Consider the following 21,166-nt stretch of genomic DNA (forward strand, 5'->3'; position numbering starts at 1 on the left):
CAGAGACTTTATCGCACGGCTAGAAGGGAGGCAGGCGCTGGACTGCGTCGTCGTGGACGAATGCCACGTCGTGCTCGAAGGATCACAGAGCTTCCAGCTACAGCTCAGAGAGCTTAGAGAGGCGATCCGCGAGTTTGGCGTACAGACGATATACTTGACGGCGACGCTTACGCTAACGGACAAAGCAGCATTCTTCCACGCTATGCGACTGGAGGCCAGCTAGGTGAGGATATTCTAAACAGCAACGACGCGCAAGAATATCTGATACTCTGTCGTCACAGCAAGCGAGAGGGCTAGTGTAGAGGGTGTCAGTGGCGTCAGTAGCGCAGAATAAGACGAAGATAACGCAGAGCTGGCGAAACTTAACGCAGTTGAGGCTAAGGTATGCTAGGTAGCAGTCCAGTAGGTGAATAAGCTTCTGGCTGGCGGCAGGCGAGGCAAGGCCGTCATGTACGCCACGTCGATTGAGCAGGTGGAGCGTCTGGGGTCAGTAGCGCGGCCCCACGGGACGGGTCGGGCCAGGGTAGGGTTAGGCAAAACGAAAAAAAACGGGACATATTTATTGACATTTCAACGAAGCAACACATATATAGGTACACAAGGTATTAAGATGGACAGTTAGATTAATAGATAGTCGTAGCAGCAGTAGTGAACTAGGCTAGCGAAGTTGATAGAGGAACCAGTGCCATGCCATGCCCTCGGGGGCATCAACCAGCTCATGCCCTCGGGGGCATCAACCAGCTCACGCCCTTGGGGGCATAGAAAGTGCCACACCCTCGGGGGCATCAATCAGCTCATGCCCTTGGGGGCATAGAAAGTGCCACGCCCTCGCGGGCATCAACCAGCCGATGCTAGGAAGTTTGATAGCCTCCCATAAAGCTTCGTTCAACAGCGTCCGCTTGGAAAGCGTAAAAGTTTCTATGCTTTTACTTACCTATATCTTCCTTAGCATCGATATCTAGACGCCTAGGCAGGCTAGTCCCACTGCTAACCCCCGCAGGCGCTCAAGTGAAGATGTGCCTACCTGCATGGCTCTCCCAGAGCCTGTATGAGTTGCTACTCAGCCCGGTCCTGTCTATCCCAAGAGGAGGAATACAATCGCTCGAAAGATAGCAAAATCCCTAGAAGGAGGAGGATAGTATAGAGCATAGAACGACAATCCTAGTAAGCATATAGAGCTGGCCAACAGGGAGCACGATATATATAAACAGCCTCAGCAGGAGTAGCAATAGATATATTCACCGATAGATAGATGAACAGATGAATAGAGGAAGAGGAGATTGAGGGTAGAGAAAACGGGGGACGCGTAGGAGATAGAAGAGGGTTAGATATCCTTGGCTATCCACGCGTTTGGTCTAGGCGTGTTTGTCCGCGAGAAGTAAGACCCTGGCCGGAAGCGGACTAATGTATAATGTCGCGTTAAGAGTGAGACCAACGCGTCAAGCAGGGGCAAGACAAGAAGGCCAGCTAACCATAGGATAAACCATCACAAACTCCATCGTCCTAGATAAAGAGTATATCAGGGCACCAGTAAGCAGATATCCGCGCAAAGCCTCAGTCAGTATATAGACATTTGTAAAGGGTGACAGGAAGCATGTTTACTTATGGTATACAGCAAGATGTGCAACTCAGACAGCGCAAATTCATCGTTAATGGGCAAGGGAGAGCCAAGGGAGGACCTCAGGTAGGTCCGGGGCCCTGTTGGTCCCGACCCACTCCATCGGAATAAGCCAGGGCCCGACAGCCGTTGATTATGTAATAGCTAGTTGAGTATCCAACCGGCCGAGCAGATCACTGTGAAATTATGAGTTTGGGGAAGCAAATCGCAAATAGCCCTGCGCATAACGTTCTACCTAGGATAAGGGCAGATGGGATAGTTTAGATAGGAGCGAGCAAAGTGATCTAGAACTCAAACAGGCAAAACAGGCCATCATATAAACAGGTAACATTTTTTCTAAGAAATTTTATCACAACATTAGAATGTTATTGTTCTACAGGGTATGATCATCAACACCGCCACCTAGACAAGATCTGGGAGCAAAGGTTAACATAAGACGCGCTATACTGCAGGTTAAATATATCTACATATCATTACGTATAAACAAGTAGCCGGATCACTACCACTTCTCTTTCTAGTTATAGTCATACATAGGTTGGGCTATGATACCTCAGCTCTAAGGAGGGTATTTCCAACCTTACAACAGACCCTATGTTCAACACCTCTCCCCAGAGTTGTTCCTCAACTAGAAAACAGGAGGGAGCATACGCAGTATAGGCAGGCATAGCTTGTCCTTATTGCCCTAGACTCGTCAGATACCCAGGGCGTCCCAGGAGCTAGCACAGCCAGTGACCCAGCCAGTTAAGGGCGCCAATCCTGAGTATGAAAGACGTGCGATTATGGGGGTAGGACAGCTATTTATCCAGAGGGCGACTAATAGTGCGTATAAGTGTTCATAGCACCACCTATCATAGGTGTATTCCGACGCCTGATCTGTTTATTACCTTACAGCATGACCTGAGGTTAGTTATGCCGCTGCTGCTGCTGCTGCTACCGGACGTGAATACGCTAACTGTGGTGGGGTGAGTCAGCTCCCTCTGCTGCGTAGCCGTCCCCCACCTAGCATATAAAAACATAGAAGATTAGTGTACTACAGCAGCCTCGGACCAATCGCATCCGGCCGCCCTGCCAAATACGCACCCCTTCCAAGCATCCATCATCCCATCTTCCCGTCTCATTTGTGCACACATCTCATCTGATCACAAGCACCCCCACCCCCTTAACCACCTATCCCTAAGCCCCCAGGGGCAAGAAAGACAAGAAAATTAACGAAGAAACAACAGGAACAGCCAGCACAGGCTATCAGGCGGCAGTTGAAAAATACACTGCATATCACCGCAATGGCCAGAGTGCTCAGCGACAAGCGGAAGAGGAAGTGTGATGAGGGCGATAGAAAGAAAGCAGCAACAGCGGCATCAGCATCAGGGCTGAGGAGGCGGGTCCGGGCCAGGAGAGAAGATGAGATCAGCTCCCCCTTTACAGAAACATCGTCCGCGCGAGAACGGGCGCGACCTTTCCTCCTCGCCGTTGCCAGGATGCCCATCGACGTGCTGGACACAGCCTGGAGCGTCGGCAGGAACCGCCCTATTAACGCAGCCCACGTCCAGGAGCTGTTACACGCATTCAGGAGCGGCGGGCTGGAACGGCGGGCGCCGGAGAACCGGATCACCGTCCTCTGCAGCGCCGAGGCAGTCAGCCTTATGCAGCAGGACGGTGGCGGCATAGAGGGGCGAGAGGAGGACGACGGAGAGGACGACAACGATGATAACGACAGTCCTTGCGAGCTCTCCTTTTTACGCTGGGCCGAAGTGAGCGGGGGCCAGGCCGAGGTCATGGCCGGCCAGCACCGTATCCAGGCGCTCCGCGAGTACGTCAAGGAGACGGGCGCACCAGGCTCCGACCTATGGTGGGCGTGCGAGCTGTATGACAAAGGTATAGCCCCCAAGCTCAAGGCATGAGCCTGTGTTCACAAGAGGCTAACGGACGACATGGAAACCCAAAGACCGCCTGCCGCGCGACCTGAACGTCAAGCTCCGCGTCAACAGGCGCGATCCAAGCCTGCCCGACAATCACGGGCAGATCTGGACGCAGCTTGCGTCCATCGCCTGCATAGGAGGGCAGGCAGACGGACAGCTAGGCGGGGAGGACGCCGCCGTAGACCAGCACGTCGTCGAGGCACTCCGCCTCGGCGGCGAGAAGCATTTCCCAACGCGGAGGCTCGTTACGTTGTGGAACCACCAGAGATGGCGGCCTGTCACGACGCAGTGGTGCTGCACAAGGCTGGGGTTAGACACCTTCAATATTTCATACTTTGAGTGGATTGCTAGCCTCCGCATCGACGAGTACTGGATTGATGCCCTTAACGAGGTTCTCAGCGTTTTAGCCGACCTACCCGCGGACGAGCAGGTCTACATCACGCCCGCCGACTGGGACAGGCTCTCAACTTGCCAAGCCGCCCCCGATATTACGAGCGTATTCTACACGTCCGGACAGCAGCAGGCGGGGCTTGAAGCACGTACACGGGTCGACGGGTTCCTTGCGAACATGGACGATCACACCTACCACCTCGTCCATGATGTTATCACAAACTCGCTGGTGCTTACGTTCCCCGACCTAAGGCGTATCCTCCACTGCAAGAAGACGGAGATCCAGATAGCCGTCCGCGTGCTCTGCCACGTGATCTGCTGGATCAGTCCAGAGCAAGCTGCAGCTGTCGACAACGTCAGGCCTAAGGATAGGAATAAGCCCCTCCTCCGGGAGCACCTGTCGATAGCGCTAGACGACCTCGCCTCCCATAGGGGCTGGGCTCCCGGGGCCTTCCCCGCGATCGCAGCAGTACAGCTCCAGCGACGTATTCTGGACTTCGTACGGGACAACCTAGCCGAGTTCCGGGCGCCGGAGCTGCTCCCACTCCTGGATGATGACGCGATAGGCGATGAGGAGCAGGACAGCGAAGACGGCTTATACGGGCAGCGCTTCAAGCACGTGGCGTGGGCGCGTCTGCTGAAGATGGTGCGTCAGTCAACCGACAGGGAGGGCCACACGCTACGCCCGTTGTGGACGACGGAGTGCGCAACAAGGAGGAGCGAGCGCCAGGCCAAGGCCTCTACCCTCGTGCAGGGGTTCTGCGCCAATCTGTTCAAGCTCGCCGGCCAGCAGGACGTCGCAGCTAGACAAGCTACCCAGCAGAAGGTGGAGGAGCTCGTAAACGCCTACCTCACGCCCTCCAACGGATCTGCAGCAGCGCTGGACTGCCCTGGCGACGAGGACCAGCCGACACAGGACGCGCCCGCCATCACCACTAAGCAGTCTGCGCGCCAGCGCCAACAGAGCAGCAGCAACAACAATAGCAATGATGATGATGACGACGACGATGCTCGAGGTGTTTCACAGCCCAGGCGCCGTAACAGTATTCCCTCCTCCCCCTCCTCCCCCTCCTCCCCTTCCCCGCCGCCGCCGTCACATCAACAGTGGCGCCCTCTGCCTTCGCCCAAGGCGCCAGCGACCACCGCCAGCCAGAAACCAGTTCCACGCTGGAAGCTGGGGCCTAGAGCTAGGAAACCAGCCAGAGCAGCAGTATAGTAGCAGTCGTGGTCGCGTCTGCAGGCCTGGGGATCCCTTGCATACCTTACATAGACAATTCGTTTGGGAAAGTTGTTCTGAAGAACGCTGCAAGCCTGCCCGTTTGAAACATAGCCAATAGAAGATGCCTCAGCAAATACCTGCGCCCGGCGGGCACATACAAAGAAGGTTGCCTAGTTTCACACTAAGTGGGCCCCCAATTCCAGATGTGCCCCAGTCCATCCCTTATTGAGGTCGTCATCATCAGCTTCACGCCCGGGAGGGCATTTGTGCAGACCGTACATTCTTAGGCAGACGAATGTCAGACCAATTCGAGGTTTTGTTTTTATTGACATGATATCAAGCTGTCTTAATAGGGCTTTAGTCTAGTAAGAGGGAAAGAGGATTCCTCCACTCTCCCCGATAAAACACAGGCGGCACATGCTGCATATCTGCCCTCCTGGACTTATAGTGGGTGAGAGTTACACGGGGAGCAGGACAACAAGCAGTAGTCAATACCCTAATAGATAAGTGGTTGGTAAGTAATCTCCTAGTAGATGATATATAGGTAGTCCTACATAGAATCCCTAGAAAGTATAGTACAAGAGACCTCACCTAGCACCTACATACATTACGCACACCCAAGACCGTGAATAGTAACACCTAGCATCCCACCGCAGCTACATTAAGATGTCTTTAATCTATGAGGGAGATGTTATCACCGAGTCGCTAGTAGATAGTGATGGCCTACCCGATGCAGAGGATACCTCTAGCCTGGACCATAATAACGATCCCTTCGCCCACAACCAGGACTCAACCCGCCAACATGAGGATGAAGGCGACAATGGGTGGGACGGCCACCGTTGGGCTGTGGACCACTCCTCAGGGCACCACCGGTTCCGAGGTATATATGCGGAAGGAATTAAACTAGCTATGAGAAGAATATGCTAACGCCTCTCACCCCTCTCCTCAGCTAGACGCTTCATCGAAAAGGTCCTCCGAAGTGATTTCGAGCCAGCCGATGCTATCAAGATGCTACAGGAGAAGCACACTATTGACTTTGGGTCTCGCGCTGGAGGTAGCGCGCCAGCGAAGGCCACGGACGCCTTCTTCCCGCAGTTCTTCCTTGACTTCTTCAGCATCGTCGGCAAGCCACGCAGCCCCATCACGAAAAGCGACGGGCCCGTCTTCGACAACATCGAGTTCTCTCTTGAGTCATACGCAGCGCCCTATAGCGCAAAGCATATCGGCGGCATCCCGTTCGATATCACCGGGCGCACGTTCAGGGTCGCCAAGGCTGGTACCCGAGAGGTCTGGTTCGTCGTCATGCACCCCGTGGCGCACGAGCCGACCTCCAGGGGCGGGGGCCCGCGCGAGAGACAGACGGCCTCAGAGAAGAGCGGGATGCCGGCTGGGTTAGCCCGCGAGCTGGCTGCATATATCGTGGGCGTCTTCCAGTCGCCGCAGCTGCTTGGCGAGGGGGTTGAGGCCTGCTGGCGGTTGGGGACAAAGAGCACTCAGCGTATAAGCTCAGCTAAGTGGCAGGTCTTCCAGCAGCAGTTCATGGACGGTTGGGCTGTCTGGGCCAGCAACCACAACCACAATTCATTCTGGCGACGCCACGAGCCGGCGTTCCACGCGTATGACTACGGCGCGAATATCGAGATTCAGGTCAGCGATAGCATCTACGACCTGCCGCGCGAGAGGCATATACCCTATGAGGAGGAGGAGGAGGAGGAGGAGGAGGAGGGCGGGGAGCAGGGCCCTAGAGATGGAAATGTTCAGCAGGACATTGAAGAGCTCTCTCTTAACGATGAACAAAGAACACACAGCGATGCAGTGGACGGCCGGGAGTACCAGCAGATGCTCAGGGAGAGCAGGGACCTGCAGAGGATGATTATAGAGCTCGACGCCCGCTTTGATCTCAGCAGTATCAGTGCTATATCGTACGCCCTTGCAGTCTGTATCAACAGCGAGTCGGGTAGCTCGCAGACGCGCTGCCTCCTCGCCGACCGGAACATGGTGGCGCGAGAGTACCCTGGTAACCGCGACTACACCTTCTACCCGCAGGCCTTCCACCCAACGTATGGAAACTTCTCATCCAGCCAGCCGCCCGCCTTCCTCAACTCGCTCTACACCGCTATACAGGGGAATATGAGCGACCGCAATGAGGGCGCAGACGTGCTGTCGTTCGGCTACTTCCAGGGCTACTCCAACATCAAGAGAAGCGTGCGCCACAGCGCCAGCGCCCTCCTCGCAACGAAGGGGTACGCGACAGCAGCGCTAACAGCCCCAACGTCACACACATCCGCCATGTCGTACACAAGAGACAGGCGGGAGAGGCTGCTACGTTGTATCCGTGGCGACCTCACGCCTGAGCAGCCTGAGGAGTCTAAGCCATTTGCGCGAGAGCGTAGGCAGCTGGACATCGCTATCGAGAAGGATGAGGTAGCATACCGGATGGAGCAGGTTGTATCACTCAATATACGACATATGGACAGCGTTGAGCGCACATTCGAGAACGTTATTCGCCCTATTTTCCAACTCATGCGCTTCTTCCTCACAGAGCATGAGTCGTATGTCCACATCTTTCGGTCTATACCAGTCGGAATCTTCCCCCGTATCATGTCAGCCTACTGCCGCCTGTTTGAGCTTGCTATCTGTGAGATGGAACGGCGTTACGTTGCTGGCGGCGAGCGCGGCCTAGACCTCGCACACTCTGAGGCTGTTGCAGTACTTGACCGGCTTGGTGGGTATATCTTCACCGGGCATGAGCGCCACCTGCCGAAGACGGTGCTCCGGCCGCTAGGCACCATCGACAGCCTTCTGGCTGGGGCGTGGCCCTATATCGACCCAGCCGTACTAGACCTCGCTCCAGCCGGGGCAGCGACCTGCTTTATGGACACCAGCCGGTGGCCCCGCTCCGCGAAGACGGGAAGGCTTATACTGCTCCATATTAGCGAGCTACAGCACCACTACGGCGACCGCCTTGCCTCCCACCGGGAGACCGAGATCTGGTTCAGCCAGCTAGGCCGGGACGCATTCAAGAGCCATGCAGCTGTGACGGAATATGTGACGGAACTCATGCGGGAGATGTGGATCCCCCAGACGAAGCTCTTCATAGCTAACCAACTACGGCGCAGGCTGCAAGAAGGTAGTAGCGACACTGGTAGTATGCCTATTACCTTAGAGCAGAAAGAGGCGTGTAAGTCTGCTGTTGAGGCGTGGGAAGCGGCGCCAGACGCCTTCACCCATGTGGCGCTACAGCGGCTAATTGACGGTCTCACCTCAGGCGGCTCGCGCATAAAAATAACCTTGTCGAGGACGCGCACCAGGCACGACTTTGCTACTCAGCTTCTCCGCGTTGTCTCTACTGAGAAGGGGCGGGCAGCATCCGCGCCAGTCAACGCGACATGGCCGGACCATCTACAGGCGGCCATAACTAGCGGCAACCAGGCCAGCAACGGACTCAAGCCCGACGAGTGGGTCTCCGTGATAGCCAGCCGACTCCTCGCGGCCGGTGTTGAGTGGGTGCCTGACGCCGTCAAGGGCCGCTTAACGTCAACAACCGTCGTCAGCCTGTGCGGTCGAGAGGTCGCGCACGTAGTAGTAACCGGCCCGCCAGGCTCCCTGAGGCGCGCGGCGCAGGAAGCTCAAATCAAGCACGAGAAAGCTGCGCACGACCGGGCGCTCAGGCAGACGCGCAGAACCATCAACTTCGGCTGCAGCTTCCCCTTCACCGACGTCCCCAGCCTTATTACGGACGGTTTTCTCAAGGCTAAGGCGATCTTCTCTAACAAGGGCGATATACAGGTTCTGGACCACTACCAGCTAGCGATAAACGTCCTCTACAGCAACATCGAGGACCCCCTCTGTTGCCTGATGCTGATGATCACATTGACCGTTTGCTCCTCATCGGAAACGCCAGAGGTCGCGCCTGGGTCGCGCAAATTCGGGACCGCAGCCAAGAGAAAGGACCCGGCCCAGCTGGCCCTCGTTATGGTCACGAGGATGATGTGGTTCCTCTACCCCGCCTCGTTCCCCTGGAAGAAGGGTTCAAGTGGGACGGCCTATGATGTAGCCGAGATGACGAAGAAGATTGGTACAGTATAACGCAGGGATGGTGTGAGGCTTATGATGCTAACAGCGCTGTAGAGCATAAGGGGTGCAGCAACAGGATGTTGCGTGAGCTGGGTTGGGTCACCTCAAAAAGCAACCGCGACAGCCCCCGAAACACAGACCTGCAGCTGCGGCCTCAAGAGGACCTCCTCCAGACACTCCGAGAGCTACGGTCGGCCATGAAACGACCAGACGACTTTATCAGCGTGGTCTTCAACAGCCAGGACAGCATCTGGACGGAGCGTTGCGCGAGCATCATCAAGGATCGATAAGGTTATATAAATACAATAAACAGGCGAATAAGGGAATAGAGATAATAGGAATTGAGTAGGAGATGCAGATGCCTTTGGTTTTTTTTTTCCAATTTCGGTGGGCGAATCCGATAGGAGCCAGGTGATGCGTTTCTCCACCAGCCTCTCTTGCTGAGCCATCACGCGGGGGACACATCGACTGTTATGTCGAAAGGTTGTGTACCTCGCCAACAGGACCATTATCCTGAGGAAGGAGAGTATAAACGGGGATTGGAGATACGAGAGACCTAGATATAGTATATAATGTGAGGCTAGGCGGTGCCTTGCAGGAGAGGGAATTTTATCAACATATTCGTAAGTATACGTAAGGTATTGCACTCTGATAGCTTAGAACTGAGAGTGTAAACGAAATAAAGCCTAAACAAGAGATTTCTTGCCAACGGAGAGGCCTATGACAAAACGGACTGGATATTTGAGATCAGGGCAAAAGGTTGCACAGAAAAAAAGCTGCAAAAGTTGCGACCCGCCCAGGACTCGAACCCGGACCTTCCCCTTAGCTAGAGGGGAGCTCTGCCAATTAAGCTGGCAGGCCTCTCATCCCAACTGGTGATATCTCTGCGACGTTTCACGCCTTTAAGGCATGCGCGGCCGTAGTCTCGCGCGCATGACGGTCGTTTCGGGCATACATACGAATCGAACCCGCCCAGCCCGGCGGCGGCCCGCAGGCGCATCCTAAACCGGCATTGCAACCAGCTGCCGCGCCGCCGCGCTCCTGCAGCGGCGCAACGGGGAAGAAATGGACAAGCGACAGAGGGTGCAAAAAAAGAGGCCCACCCAGGACTCGAACCCAGATCTTCTCCTTAGGGTTAGGAGTGCTCGACTAATTAAGCTGATAGGCCCTCAACCAGTGATTCAGCCTACTACCGTTCTCCTACTTAGGCCTTTCGACGCACGTCAAGCGTTAGGAGTTAGCTTGACAGATTGCTGAGTCGGCGAGGAGCAACGCTTGCGGGCGACGTCGCTGGGCCCGGGATAAGAGCGGGGCCCGCCGCCGTCAGCCCGGCCCGGACGGCGAGGCGGGGCGACGGGGCCGAGGCAGAGGGCGTCAGCCAGCCAATTACGGGGAAGGGGGGGAAGAACAAAAAGAAACGCAAGAAAAAGGAAAAATGAACGACCTCACCTGGATTCGAACCTGGATCTTCTCCTTAGCTAGAGGAGCGCTCTACCACCAAGCTACGAGGCCTCTCGACTGGTGTTGGGAATGAGGGTGATATCGTTGCCGATAAAGCCTAGCGGCGGATAGCGATGTGATGAGCGAGACGTTGGCAACGGGCGAAAGGACACTTAGCTGTTTGTGTGTTCGGCGCGTATATAGTGTGCTTAGCAGCTAGGACCTTAGGGATAGATCTATAGGTAATAGGTGATAGGATAGGGAGCTAGATACATAGCTTATATATCACTGAAGCAGGTTAGAGTGGAACAAGAATGCTTTACCTCAGGCGAGTGGGTTTTATAACCTTTGTGGACGCGGTGATCTCATACGTTACTTAAACTCTGCATTACTCACCATGAGATCGTCTTGACCAGGGGAACGCTTCCGACTCTTCTAACCCATCTAATGCTGACCGCATAGCCTCAATCTCCTCAGGGCCACTTGCGCAAAACCTTTGGTTGAGAAACGTTACCGAGGAGCGTGAACAGAGATAAAACCCATCCACCATACAGTTCCCCAAGTCTATTGCCTCTAACCTGAGGCTATGCTGGAGACTTCCGAGGAGCGAGGACCACGTCTTTCGCCCCCCTCCAGTGACATCAACGGACTCGAGAACAAGCTCCCGAAGCGTGTCGCGATGCCCCTCTAGCAACGTCATAAGCTCGTCCCTTGTGCAGTCGACGAACTCGATACGGAGGCTCTGGAGGCTGGGAATTCGAAGATCCTCGGAAAGCCTCGGAAATTGCTGCCTTTCGTCGCGGGGATTGAAGTGTAAGGTGAAGTCGGTCAGCGTGAGAAAAAGACGGAGGAAGCCGCAGAACTCCGGACACCAATCGGAATCCGTAGTCTGGATCGGGTCGGTGTTGGAAACTAGTTTCTTCACATCCTCATCGAATGCGTTCTGGTGGCTGTTTGGGTTGACCACAAGTAGCAGGGTTTTGATGGGAGCAAGCCGATTCTTCAAAGTGTCTACAGACACAGGGATCGTTGATAGCATGCGTGGGGTGACAGAGGTGCAGCCCGTCTTCAGATCGCCAAACTGAATATAGAGTCTCTCTACAGCATGGCGACTGTGCAGCAGTCCTATGAACAGGGCTCTGATCAACGTGGTGGCAAAGACCATACTCTGGGCCTGGAAGGGAGTGACGAAGCGGTTCGGAAACGTGCCAATGCGGCGACCGAGTCGAAGGGCCCCCCAGGGACGGACGTCGTCGTCAATGCCGACAGCTTTGCAATGAGGGAGGTTGGATAGTGCCTCAACCAAGTCCCTGATCCAGTCTCCCTTTCTCAGAAGGAAGTCCCTGTAGCTACCCCATTCGGCCCTATACCTCTCAATAACAGCCTCGTAACTGTCATCGCCAAGTGACAAAGTCTCACCGTCGCTGAGCCTGATGCAATCATATTCATCGTTAATCCCACACATCTCATAGTCCGCTCGGCTCATGTAATCCGGAGGCGCGACCAAGTGATCAGTAGTGAGTTCGACGACTTGCACCGCGCAACGGAAAACTGAATGGTGAGAGATCTCGACCAGGTTCCGGATGCTCTGATGTTCAAGCATGATATGGCGCGTGCGAAAGAAACGGTCCTGGAAAGGTCCAGATGTCTTGTCAGCTAGAGCCCGGCAGGCGGAGCGTAAGCTTAGCAGATCAGGTGACTCGAGGTGTTGCGATATACACCCAACAGTCTCTGCGGGAAGAGTTGTGAGTCGGCCTTGCGCCATTCTGAGATGGACCGTTGAGGTGAATGGGAACTGAGTTTGTGAAGTTGAAGCCGTGTCGCTAGACATGCTTAAGCGCCGTAGTGGAGACCCCCACATGGGAGGATGACTAAGAGATGCTGCTATCAGGCCGTACATTCGCTTCATACGTAACGTAATTGGCAGCAAAAGTAGGCTGGAAAGTATCCCATATACTATTTGCAGCGTTTATGGCAAAGGATATATACAAATACAGCTATACAAAGAACCTATGTCATGTTATCACACAAAAGAAGAATGTTTCCCTAAAACAGGTTCCCTCGTACTATGGTCAGGTTACCTGATTTGCACTTGAGATACTTGGTATCTTATCATCACGTGCCCCACATCGCGGTCCTCCAACGACGCCAGGGGTGAGCCAGCCCCCGTCATTCCCGCGATCCCCCAGTATACATAGTCCGTCCCAGCCGCACCCAACGCACAGGCAAGAAGCTGAACCGCTATCGTTATTATATACATAGCAACCTGCCTCACTATGCCCACTCAGGCGGACTCCTACTATGAACAGATGATCAAGAGCATCTCGGACACGCGAGAACAGCTGCCAACCAGCCCTCAGGCCGGCTCACCTAACGCAGTAACCACGCCCCAGGAGGACACTACTATAAGTGAGGCCGGTCAACCACCACCCCCGCAACAACTACCAGAGGATGCTCTAAGTAGGCTGCGCCATCAGAGGGGCAGCTCAGCGCTCCCCACATCCCCAAACACAAGGTGCGCCCCGCAACAGCCGCCTCTCAATGCGAAGCAGCGTCGGGCTGCGCAGCGGCGCGACGCCGAGCGGCGGGCAGCAGAGCGACAGGCGCGTCTCCAGATACCTACCGGAGGCACCTCTCCAACAGCAGGGACAGCTAGAGCCCATCCCAACGCAGCATTGCGGCCCAGGGAACAGCTCTCAGACCCAGCCGAGATATACAGGCGTCTGTCAGCCATCACCGTCTACTCACCCCCGACCCCAATAGGCTTGCCTGAGCGCCGTGGGCATACTGCATCCGACCCACTGATCTGCGACCTCAGAGCCCGGCTGCGAAGCAGGGATGTCGGCTGTGCGCTCTGTGCCTTTTATGAATGGGGGCCGATAGTAGAGACGCACAAGCTGAAAAGGTGCTCGCATCGGGCGGAATCGTCGGAAGCCCAGAGCTGGCTAGCAATGTTCCGGACATACCGAGCTAGCGGCGGCGGGACGGGGGCGTGGTGCCACGTGTGCCGGTTCCCGCTGACGCTCTGCTGGCGGACAGCCTACCGGGAACAGATGGACGAGAAGTACGGCAACCAGCAAGAGGCGTTAGCGACGGCGGACGTGCTGTATAAGGAGGTGCCATGCGCATGGGTAAAGGTCGTCCAGCGGTTCGTCACGGCGTGTATGATCGTAGGAGGCACCGGCGCCGGCACGGGCGTGAGCACATTAGGCGCGATAGTGCTAGAGACGATGGGCTGGACGGACTGGCCAGGTCTGCTGTTGAACGGGCCTGAGTATATACGTAGTTGGCTGGAGGAGATGGATGAAGTGGACGGGCTCCGGTGCCCGCGCCTCCTACGGCTGTTTTGGCTCCTAGCCCACTGTTAGATGTGATAGTTAGCTTGGAAGGAATCAGGTCCCCAAACAGGAGTCCGGGTCCAAACTATTATCACGTCTACAATAGCTATCATCACATCTTACTTTTACTACTCAATTACTCTATGCCGGAACGCGTCGAGACACGGCTATCCATGTAGGTATAGGAGGCAGATTGAGGAGGCTATGTTCGACGGACGGAGGATGGAGAATTTCAGCAGTTGTTTCCATTGCGGGTTGCCGCAGGGTTGGTGTCGGCGATAGGAGGCGTTGGGCGAGGACGGCGGGCAGTTCACGGAGGTTGAGGGCGGTTCATGCCAGTATAAAGGGGTGATAGTTGCGATGTTCGCCGTCGCAACGATTGGTGTAGGGTCGAAGGTGTACGAGGAGATGGTGAGGGCGATGCGCAGGGCGGACGGGTTAGAGGAATGGGCATCGAGCGAGAAGGAGGTATATAAGTGGTTAGGGCAGATGATCCAATGGGGAGGGGTACAGTCAAGCAAGTTAGGCCGGTTGACAAGCCAGTTGTGGCAGAAGGCAGTAGAGGGCGTAGCAGAGGGGTGATCAGGCAGGGCAAGGCGGGGCGAGTAGGCGCCGTACATAGGAGTACAACAGTTTAGGGTAGGGAGTAGGGAAGTATAGTAGTAAAGGATAATAGAAAACAGAGCATCGGATGTTTTTTCACACAGAAAGATTTAATAGCATAAGAGAGCAGGAGGTGGAAGATGACAAAGAGTAACAGAGGGGATAAATAATAAGCAAGGAGCAAGAAGGGGGGGATACAAGGAGCAGCAAAAGGTATAGGCAACAATGGAAGGATAGAAAGAGCAGAGAAAGGGGCCGGAGAGAAGGGAAAAAACAGAAATAAAAAGGGGATATAAGAGCGTAAATATAATACAGATATAGTGTTAAAGATTTCAGGGCCAGTTTTAGGTTAGATAGCGTAGCAGAACAAAAAGGCAGAACAGTAAGAGGTCAGTTAATAAAAGCGAATTAGTAAGAGTATAGGAGTTATAATAAAGCAGATTAGGGGGTAAGCAGAGGGAAAGAGAATATTATTAAGATAATAGGAAAGAGTAAAAGATTTATTATAGAAAGACAGCAAAGTACGCCGAGAAAAACTACAGCTAAGAAGGGGTAGCAAGGTCAGCAAGAGAGGGGGAATTAAAGAATCACATACCAAAGACAGCAGAATAAGCAGACCGTAGTTAAAGATAAAGGGAGGTAGAAAGAAGGTAGACAGAGAGAAATAGAAATACAAACAGATAGGAGACCAAGGGGGGAAGAGTAAAGAAACAGATTTCAGTAAAATAGAAGGAGGGAGATTTATTTAGCAGCCCATAGAGGTAGAGTATAAGGGAGCCAGGGATAGTACACAATAAGGGTTAGAGATAGGTTAAAGAGAAGGATTAAGGTCAGAGTAGGAATCAAAGTCAGGAATACAGCAAAGAGAAGGGTTAAGAATAGGGCAGAAATAGAAGTCAGCAATAAAGTAAAGTTTAAGAGGGATAGAGTAGAGAAAAAGTAGGAGATAGAGTAGAGAAACGGATAATAGAGGGGATATACAATTAGCAAGCACCAAAAAAGGGGGGATCCAAGGAGCAGAGGAAAGTAGAGGTAAGAAGGGTAGAGCATAGAGAGGAGAGAAGGGATAGGGAAGAAGGGAGGAATATAAAGAGCAGAGAAAGAGACAAAAGTAAAGAGGGCAAGAATAGGAGCGAAAAGGGAACATAGGAATATAAGCATAATATAGACAGATACAGAGTTAAAAGTAACAGGACCAGTTTTAGATTAGATAGCATAGTAGCATAGTATAACAAAAGGGTCGAATAGTAAGGTGTCTATCCATAGAGGCGAGTTCATAAGAGTATAACAGTCATAATAGAGAAGATTAAAGAGTAAATAGAGAGAAAGAGATAAAGGAATAAAATATTAAAAAAAAGAGTTATAAGCTATTCACAAAACAACAAGAAAGTACAACAAAAAAAGTTATAAACCAAACGGTTAAAAGAGTAAGTAAGAGAGGAGAAGTTAATAAGTAATAAACCAAAGACAGCAGATTCATAAGGTAGATGGTTAATATATATAATAGAGTAGGAAAGGGAAAAAAGGAGTTAGAGGGAGAAAGGAAACATATACAGACAGAATAATAAGGAGGAATAATAAGTAAACAGAGTTAGGTAAGAAAGAAGCAGCCCACAGAGGGAGAGCATAAGCAAGTCAGAGATCGTACAGAGTTAAGGTTAGGGATAGGTCAAAAGGAAAGGGTTAGGGATAAAGCAGGAATTAAAGTGAGAGTTAGAATAAAGGTAAATATTAGAGATAGGTCAAAAAGTAAAGTTTAGGATATATTATAGGGAAAGGGTTAGAGATAGAGCAGGATTAGAAGTTAGGATAGAGTAAAAGAAAGGGGTGCGGGATAGAGCAGGAACAAGAGTTAGGGATAGAGCAGAAATAAAGGGCAGGATTAGAGTAGAGAAAAGGATAAAGGATAGGTTAAAAGAAAAGGGTCAGAGATAAAGCAGAAAAAAAGGGTGAGGGTTTGTCACGGGCTAGAGCCCGGATTGATATCTCCGGCTTTGCCGGAGCAATTACCGAGATCCGGCTCCGTTGGACCCACTACTCTGCCGCGTTACACCGCCTAACCCGGTCTGCTTCACCGCTGTTAGGTGCCTACTCTTGTAAAGTCCTTTCTTCCTTCTTCAGCTTAGAATAGTCAATCGACGGCACCTCTACGTTGAACAAGCCTAGGGGCCAGCCCCTTACAGGGTTAGAATGAAGAAAAAGGTAAGGGACAGGGCAAAAATAGAAAGTTAGAAATAGAGTATAAATAAAAGTTAAGGATAGAGTAGAGAAAAAGGTAGGGGATAAGTTAAAGGAAAAAGGTTAGGGTTAGAATAAAGAAAAGGGTTAGGGATAGGTTAAAAGAAAGATATTAGGGTTAGAGCAAAAATAGAAAGTTAGAAATAGAGCAGAAATAAAAGTTAAGGATAGAATAGAGAAAAGGTAAGGGATAATTTAAAAGAAAAAGGTGAGGGTTAGAGCAGAAATAAAGGTGAGAGGAAAAAGGGTTAAGGATGGGGTAGAAATAGAAAGTTGGAAACAGAGCAGAAATAAAAGTAAGAGTTAGAGTGGAGAAAAAGTTAAAAATAGAGTAGGAATAAAAGTTAATGATAAGGTAAAGGAAAAACAAGAGGGGTGTTTATATTGATAAAGTAAGGTAGTCAGTATAAGCAGGCATAAGTAAGAGACAGAGAGATTCCAGTCCACAGCTAGAGTCAAAAGTTCCAATTCAAATAGAATTATAAAGGCATATAAGGATATAGATGAAGATAAGGGGGTTAAACAGTACGACAAATACAAGTAGATAAGCAGCATTATACAGAATTCCAAGTTCATAATACATACAGATTAAACAACACCAAGATGTAGAAGAATAGTAAGCACCAGATAAATTAACACAGGATAAGTCGAATAAGGTTCTAAAGATAACTATTCTATTATAAGGTTAGGGGCATGGCAAGAAGGGGTAGCAGGACACATTTTGCCAGTAGGCAGGAGTATAGGGGAATTAGTTTATATATTAGTTAGTTATTTAGAAGATGATTTATAATATAGCAGTAGATAGTTGATAAAGCAGAGCGTTAAAAGTTACAATAATAAGGAAAGAATTAATTTAACAGAGAGAGTAGGGAAGAAAAGGGGTATTAGTAGGAGAGGTGATAAAGGTGCAATACAGCATAAGCCAGCAATTATATAAGAGGAGTTATAAGGGTTTACATAATAAGAGGGGGAACATAAGTAGGAAGGATAAGATAATAAAGGGAGAGGAGTAGAGAATAATAAGGATAACAGAGGGGTTATAAGAGGAGAAGGCAAGAGAAAACAAGCTAGGCAGTTAGATAGAAGAAGGCATATATATAAGAAGGAGAAATAGGAAAGGAGGGTAAGAGAGGGTTAGATTAATAAGAAAAGGGTTAGAAGATGCTTAGGAGGAGAAAAATACAGATGGAATAAAGGATGAGCAAAAGAGAGAAAGAAGAAGGAAGAGAAGAAAGAGTTAGAGGTAGTATATAGCAAGGAGGTTAGTACCAAAGCAAGAGTTAGAGGGATATAGATAAAGCAGGAGTAACGCAGAGATAAGGGAAAATACAAAAACAGGAATTTATATAGAGAAAAGACGGCAGGTAGATAGTAAAGGCGTTTTAAGAGGGCAGATAATCAGGAGTAAGAGAGGATAGAGAGAGAGCAATAGGAAAGGGTTAGGGTTAGAGGGAGCAAGGGAAGGGTTAGGGACAGGGGAACAGGAAAAGGTTAGGGATAGAGAAAAGAAGAAGGTTAGGGACAGATGAAAGGAAAGGGTTAGGGATAGAGGACAAAGAGACAGTTAGGGATAGATAGATTTTGAAGGGTTTGGGATAGGCAAAAGAAAAGGGGTAGGGATAGATGAAAGAGCAAGGTTAGGGATAGGTAAGAAAACGTAGAGACGAAAGGTTTAGGATAATAGTACAGGGAGAGGGGTAGGGATAGACAAAAGAAAAAAGGTAGGGTCAGATCAAAAAAGGGTAGGGTTAGGGACAGAAGGAAAGGGGTAGGGTCAGAATAGAAGGAGACAGTTAGGGACAAATAAAAGAAAAGGGTTAAGGACAGATAAAAGAAAAAGGGGTAAGGACAGTGCAGAGAGGTTAGAGTTAAGAGCAGGAGAATAAGGTATATATATATATAATAGGGCAATATAGTGCACAGTTAGGTTCAAAGCATTTGCCCAAGGTGAAATAGCATTTAGTTCGTACACATCAAAGAGAAGGGAGAGAACAAAGCATATATAGCAGACGGTTTTATATTAAAGAGGGCAGAGAAATATACAGAGAGTAGAAGTACAGTTTGCAATTTTTAGGGTTAGATAATAAGTCAGGGTTCAAGAAAAGGTAGAGTAGTAGGGTAAAGTAGGTAAAAGAATCAGTGAGAAAGGGTAAGAGAACAGAGGTAGCAAGAGAAGAAAGGAAATTAAACGGTGAATAAAGGGATAAAGACGACAGGGGTTATATAGGATAGGTTAGAAGATAAGAGAGTTTGCCAATTAAGATAGTAATACAATAGGAGTAATAGAAATAGCAAGGAGGGGGAAGAGATTTAGGGTTAATAAATGAAGGATTCAGAGTTACAGGTCAGAAGGAATTATAAAAGAGAGGAAATAAAGTAGAGAGAAGTGGAGAAGAAAAAAGATAAATAAAGAGAGAAGTTAAGATAGGGAGGTAAGCAAGACAAACAAGTGATATAGCAAGTTAAGTTATTTATTAGTAAGTACAGGTTAAATACAGACAGAAGAGTTAAACAGAAAGAACAAAGGGAAGGTTAGAGTTATTAGAAGAAGAGTAGGCAGAAATAAATAAATTAAAAGGGTTAAGGTTAGAGCAGGAGGAGGTAGTCAGGAACAGATAAGAGGAAAGGGTTAGGGTTTAGGGTTAGAAAGATTTAGTTAGGGATAGGGTTAAAGAAGGAGGGTGAGAGGGAAGAGATAGAGAGAAGAAAAAGGTTAGGAATAAGGCAGAAGGAGAGAGCAGAAGGAAATAGTTAGGGTTCAAAAGAAAGAGGAGAAGGGTTAGGGATAGATAAAATAAAAAAAAGGTCAAGGTTAGATAGGAGAAAAGGGTCAGAGATAGAGCAGAGGGAATAGTAATAATTCGAAATAAAGAAAATGTCAAAGATAGAACAGAAGGATTCAGCATGAATTTAGAGAAAGATGATTAAGAATAGATAGAAGGTTTGGAGTGAGGATGAGGTTTAGTTAAAAGAGGATAAAGAGGAGGGCAAAAGTTAAAAATAGGTAGAGCAATAGAAAATAGAAATAGCAGTTAAAGAGAAAAAGAAGAAGAAAAGGAAAGGAAAGAAAAAACAGAAGCAAAAACAGGTTAAGAGATAGAGGAGTTAAGAGGAGGATGGAAGTAAGCAAAATGAATAAAGAGCGAGGCAAAGGTGTCAAATGATGAGTGCACATTAGATATAGATAGAAGAGATGGAGAGAAAGTAAAGTTTGGTTAGGGTTACAGCAAGAGTAGAGGGTTAGGGATAGATTTAAGAAAAGAGATTAGATATAGAGCAGAAGGGGATAGTTAGGGGTAAGGTTAAGGGGAAGATTTAAGGAAGACAAAAGCAAGAGGTTAGGGATAGATTTAAGAAAAAGGGTAGGGATAGATAAAAGGAAAGGGTTAGGGATAGATTTGAGAAAAAGGGTAGGGATAGATAAAAGGAAAGGGTTAGGGATAGATAGAGGCCAGTAGACAGGTGTGTAGGGGTGATAGGTAGATGGGGTATGGGACGGACGATGTGTAGATGAGGTGTGTAGACGGGGGAGAAAGAGGGCAGTGTCAGGGGCGTTTAAAGAGGGCGAAGTTTACAGATGGCGTGTAGGAAATAGGTGAGAGGGTAGTATATGGCCGCCCATGTTACATGTAGTGGAGGTGGTGAAGGTGGTGAAGGTGGTGAAGGTGGTGAAGGTGGTGAAGGTGGTGAAGGTGGTGAAGGTGGTGAAGGTGGTGAAGGTGGTGAAGGTGGTGTGGTGAAGGTGGTGAAGGTGGTGAAGGTGGCGAAGGTGGTGAATATGGTGGACGTGGTGTGGTGAAGGTGGTGGACGTGGTGGACGTGGTGAAGATGGTGAAGATGGTGAAGATGGTGAAGATGGTGTGGTGAAGGTGGTGAATATGGTGGACGTGGTGGCACCAAACGCGTATGTGGGTGTGTAAAGGCCGGAGGGCGGACGAGGCGTGGTTCCCGGTATACGTATGTACACGGCGGGTGACGGGTGGAACGGCCGGGTAGGCGTGTCCCGGCGACGGCGGTGTCGAAGGCGTCAGACGCGTCGGTGTGATGGACGGGGCGGACGCGGGACGGCGGCCCCACCGGGTGCGTGAAACGCCGTGTGGAACCCGGGACGACGGACGACGGACGACGGACGCGGCCCCACCCCCGTTCGCATCGGGTTAGGGTTAGGGCCAGAAACCCATAGTGTTAGGGTTAGGGTTAGGGTTAGGGTTAGGGTTAGGGTTAGGGTTAGGGTTAGGGTTAGGGTTAGGGTTAGGGTTAGGGTTAGGGTTAGGGTTAGGGTTAGGGTTAGGGTTAGGGTTAGGGTTAGGGTTAGGGTTAGGTTAGG

The 21,166-nt window shown here is 50.7% G+C and overlaps 3 protein-coding genes across 3 annotated transcripts; 2 read left to right on the forward strand and 1 right to left on the reverse strand.

Annotated features, from left to right (window-relative positions):
- Positions 1 to 2,898: 2,898 nt before the first annotated feature.
- On the forward strand, positions 2,899 to 5,140 carry CGCA056_v010282 (uncharacterized protein; the record flags this gene model as incomplete). The annotated part of the gene is made up of 2 exons (XM_037325529.1): positions 2,899 to 3,490; positions 3,561 to 5,140. The coding sequence occupies 2 exons, from the start codon at positions 2,899 to 2,901 to the stop codon at positions 5,138 to 5,140; spliced, it is 2,172 nt and encodes a 723-aa protein (XP_037176856.1).
- Positions 5,141 to 5,809: 669 nt separating this feature from the next.
- On the forward strand, positions 5,810 to 9,510 carry CGCA056_v010283 (uncharacterized protein; the record flags this gene model as incomplete). The annotated part of the gene is made up of 3 exons (XM_037325530.1): positions 5,810 to 6,023; positions 6,093 to 9,221; positions 9,275 to 9,510. 3 exons carry the CDS (start codon positions 5,810 to 5,812, stop codon positions 9,508 to 9,510), a joined length of 3,579 nt encoding a protein of 1,192 aa, XP_037176857.1.
- Positions 9,511 to 11,048: 1,538 nt separating this feature from the next.
- Positions 11,049 to 12,425, reverse strand: CGCA056_v010284 (uncharacterized protein; the record flags this gene model as incomplete). The annotated part of the gene is made up of 1 exon (XM_037325531.1): positions 11,049 to 12,425. One exon carries the CDS (start codon positions 12,423 to 12,425, stop codon positions 11,049 to 11,051), a length of 1,377 nt encoding a protein of 458 aa, XP_037176858.1.
- Between the last annotated feature and the right edge of the window lie 8,741 nt (positions 12,426 to 21,166).

The sequence above is a fragment of the Colletotrichum aenigma genome, assembly GCF_013390185.1.
Source record: "Colletotrichum aenigma strain Cg56 chromosome Unknown KSG_Cg56_contig06, whole genome shotgun sequence".
Classification (NCBI taxonomy): domain Eukaryota; kingdom Fungi; phylum Ascomycota; class Sordariomycetes; order Glomerellales; family Glomerellaceae; genus Colletotrichum; species Colletotrichum aenigma.